General features: G+C 36.4%; 1 protein-coding gene across 3 annotated transcripts in view; it reads right to left on the minus strand.

Moving 5' to 3' along the window:
* LOC108733729 (aquaporin AQPAn.G-like) overlaps positions 1-3,788 on the minus strand; it is a 9,105-nt gene that overhangs the window by 3,808 nt on the left and 1,509 nt on the right. For 2 of the 3 annotated variants that reach the window (XM_025974136.1, XM_025974138.1), the window contains exon 2: positions 2,344-2,672. In XM_025974136.1, the coding sequence (XP_025829921.1) occupies positions 2,344-2,672 (329 nt within the window). Of the gene's footprint in view, positions 1-830; positions 1,150-2,343; positions 2,673-3,788 lie in introns of those variants that run through there. The other variant, XM_025974139.1, reaches the window with a different exon arrangement.

Consider the following 3,788-nt stretch of genomic DNA (forward strand, 5'->3'; position numbering starts at 1 on the left):
ACGATTTTCCTGCTTTTCCATTTTTACGAAAACCACAGAGGCGTCTTGTTCAGCGTGCTGTCAAACCTACACTAGCAAGGAGATCGGGCTGAAACTATAGCTACAAGCTATCCAAGGATGGTACTATAGAATGTCACCTCAAGGTAGGCCTAGTGGCGTCATCTCTTGGTTAGGCCGGAAACTTATCAATCCACCCTCGTATAATGTTAAGGTTGTTAAAGGTGTATGTTTGGAGGACGGCGCTGTAAGGGTGCAAAATATGGACAATGGGCGCGGCGGAATAAAAAAGATTAGAAACGTTCGAAATGTGGTGTTACAGGCGAATGATGAGGATACCGTGGATAGAGAAGGTTAGAAATGAGGAGGTGTTAGAAAGAATAAGAGAACACAGGACTCCATTGACGTCAATTAGAAAATAGGCAAGATATGTTAGTAGGACGCCTCTTCAGGCATGGAGGGTCTAGTCAAAGACATGTTAGAGGCGGAAACGGAAGTTAGGAGGAGTAGAGGTAGACCTGGATTAGATTACTGTTAGCAAGTAGTTAAAGATGGGGATGTAGCTGCTAGTTTTCGGGAAATGCGAAAATTGGCTCATAAAAGAAGCTAGTGGAGAGGAGGTGTGTGTCAACTCGTCTTCTTGAAATGACGATCTTGTTGCGAGGATATAAAATTACAATTTAAAGTCTGTCTGTTTCATAGAATAAGGATATCAGGAACGGTAAGGATATATATAAAAGTGGTGAAGGATAAAAACTAAAAAATGCGTCCTTACCGTCGCGTTTCTAACATAACCCGTTGTGTAATACTTAATAACTTCAAGTTCCTCTTACCTTCAAAACAAGTGCTCCAAATATTGCCCCGATTAATTGAGCTAGGATATAGAAGAGGACATCGAAGATCCGAAAAAGACCAAAAATGAAGCAGCATATTGTCACAGAGGGATTGCATTGCCCTCCAGATACATGACCTGCTATTACAATTGTCATCATGTAACTGAGGCCATAGCACAAGGCTTGGTGAAATCTATACAAATGGAATATATAAAAATCGGGCGATTCGATTGCAGCTGCACACGGAATAACTACGAGGCCCATCGTGCACAGAAATTCGGCAATACATAGTCGAATGATATCGCTCCATTCTTTCGATCTTAGAGCACCTGACAATTAAAAAGAGAGGTAATGTTATATAGACGGGCAATGCAAAACGAAGAAAATGAATGTGAAGTAACAAATGATAGAGGAAAATGCATATTCGTTTTATATAATGTACGTACACCTTTCCTTTTGTTCTCTAATTTTTATGGAAGAAATCAGTGCGATTTCGGAATTTTAAAAACTCTCATTAGTAGAGTACGATAAGTTTGGCGCTAGAGTTAGTATTTTAGTAAAACCGCTCAAAATAACACGAATATGAAGAATAAAATTTTTCGATATCTCGCTTCGTTTTCGAGATATGGACACTTGAAGTTTCAGTTTTAGAAAATGATACGTTTAGCTACAAACAGCTATCGCGTTTAATGTAGGTAACGATAACTTAAGTTTTCTNTTACCTATTTGGCATATATAGTAATTTATTTCATTCTGCTTAGGTCCACTGAATTTAGAGTAACATTTTATTGCCTTCAACACTCAAACGAAGTTCTTTTATGCAAACTGTTTATAAGTAGTGCAGTTTACAGTTTCACTTTCTAACCACCGTATTCTGCATATTAACCATTAATAGTTAATGGATAGTTTGATAGAGTAAAAGACATTAGATTTCTTGACTAAATCACTTCTGTTATTGCGAGCGATTAATTTGGAAATTTGGAAAGCATATGCGGCAAAAAACATATAAAAGCGGACGTAAAAATGCTGTGAACATAAAAGATAAAAAATGATCAGGTATTGGAAAAAGTATGAGAACATAAGACAGTATGGGTTTGAATAAGGAAAAGGACCCCTAGACTGAAAACTGTAACATAAAGTGCTAAGCTGCTAGGTAGAGACAGAAACATTAGCCAAAAAGAAGCAGAGGAAGTCCTTGATAGGATTATAATGTTCGCAAATATGCAGTAAGGGAAATGAAATGTCCTAGTTTTCGGGAAATGCGAAAATTGGCTCATAAAAGAAGCTAGTGGAGAGGAGGTGTGTGTCAACTCGTCTTCTTGAAATGACGATCTTGTTGCGAGGATATAAAATTACAATTTAAAGTCTGTCTGTTTCATAGAATAAGGATATCAGGAACGGTAAGGATATATATAAAAGTGGTCAAGGATAAAAACTAAAAAAATGCGTCCTTACCGTCGCGTTTCTAACATAACCCGTTGTGTAATACTTAATAACTTCAAGTTCCTCTTACCTTCAAAACAAGTGCTCCAAATATTGCCCCGATTAATTGAGCTAGGATATAGAAGAGGACATCGAAGATCCGAAAAAGACCAAAAATGAAGCAGCATATTGTCACAGAGGGATTGCATTGCCCTCCAGATACATGACCTGCTATTACAATTGTCATCATGTAACTGAGGCCATAGCACAAGGCTTGGTGAAATCTATACAAATGGAATATATAAAAATCGGGCGATTCGATTGCAGCTGCACACGGAATAACTACGAGGCCCATCGTGCACAGAAATTCGGCAATACATAGTCGAATGATATCGCTCCATTCTTTCGATCTTAGAGCACCTGATAATTAAAAAGAGAGATAATGTTATATAGACGGGCAATGCAAAACGAAGAAAATGAATGTGAAGCAGCCAATGATAGAGGAAAATGCATATTCGTTTTATATAATGTACGTACACCTTTCCTTTTGTTCTCTAATTTTTATGGAAGAAATCAGTGCGATTTCGGAATTTTAAAAACTCTCATTAGTAGAGTACGATAAGTTTGGCGCTAGAGTTAGTATTTTAGTAAAACCGCTCAAAATAACACGAATATGAAGAATAAAATTTTTCGATATCTCGCTTCGTTTTCGAGATATGGACACTTGAAGTTTCAGTTTTAGAAAATGATACGTTTAGCTACAAACAGCTATCGCGTTTAATGTAGGTAACGATAACTTAAGTTTTCTCTGTCCCTTTTGCAATTACAGTCTCTGAGGGTAGGTTAGGTTACATTATTTGAAGGTTTCACCCTTCCCTTTTGCAGTTACACTCGCTGAGGTTAGGTTACGTTATCTGATGTTTTCCTCGCCTTCCCTTTACATGCGTTCGGTGTCCCCTGTGCTCATTTTTAAGATCAGATTTGTAATCAGCATCCAAAAGACCCTTATGTAGTACATTATTTCAAACGCGGAATCATGATTTGCTACATCAGTATCGAAAAGTTCGACATTTAATCGAAAAAATTTGTTCTTCATTTTCGTCTTATTTAAGTAATAACATTCCTGCTCTTAAAAGGTCCCTTTTTAAATTAATTTTTTGCTATTAAGGGTAGGTAAATACCCATTATATTATCACCGGCCCTAGATTCTTTCAGCGTTGCATTTAAAATGGTTTTACTAACTAAATGCGAAATTAAACGGAAGTCTTATGGCCAATATGCAGAATTAAGCAGTTCAACGTGTAAACTATGTATATTATATATTTTTTCCATTGCAACAAAAGCTAACGAAAGTAGGAAATTTTACATGTAATTGCTACACAGCAAAAATCTCATAAATTCCTGACTAAATGTAAGCACTGTATAAAAGATAACAAAAGAAATAATTTTGCTTTTCAGTATAAAAACCAGCATATATTAGCTGTACTTATTATGACAACAATGTTTAGTTAACATTTTTACGTAGGTATATTCTTG

Source organism: Agrilus planipennis, unplaced genomic scaffold (genome assembly GCF_000699045.2).
Source record: "Agrilus planipennis isolate EAB-ADULT unplaced genomic scaffold, Apla_2.0 scaffold78, whole genome shotgun sequence".
NCBI classification, from domain to species: domain Eukaryota; kingdom Metazoa; phylum Arthropoda; class Insecta; order Coleoptera; family Buprestidae; genus Agrilus; species Agrilus planipennis.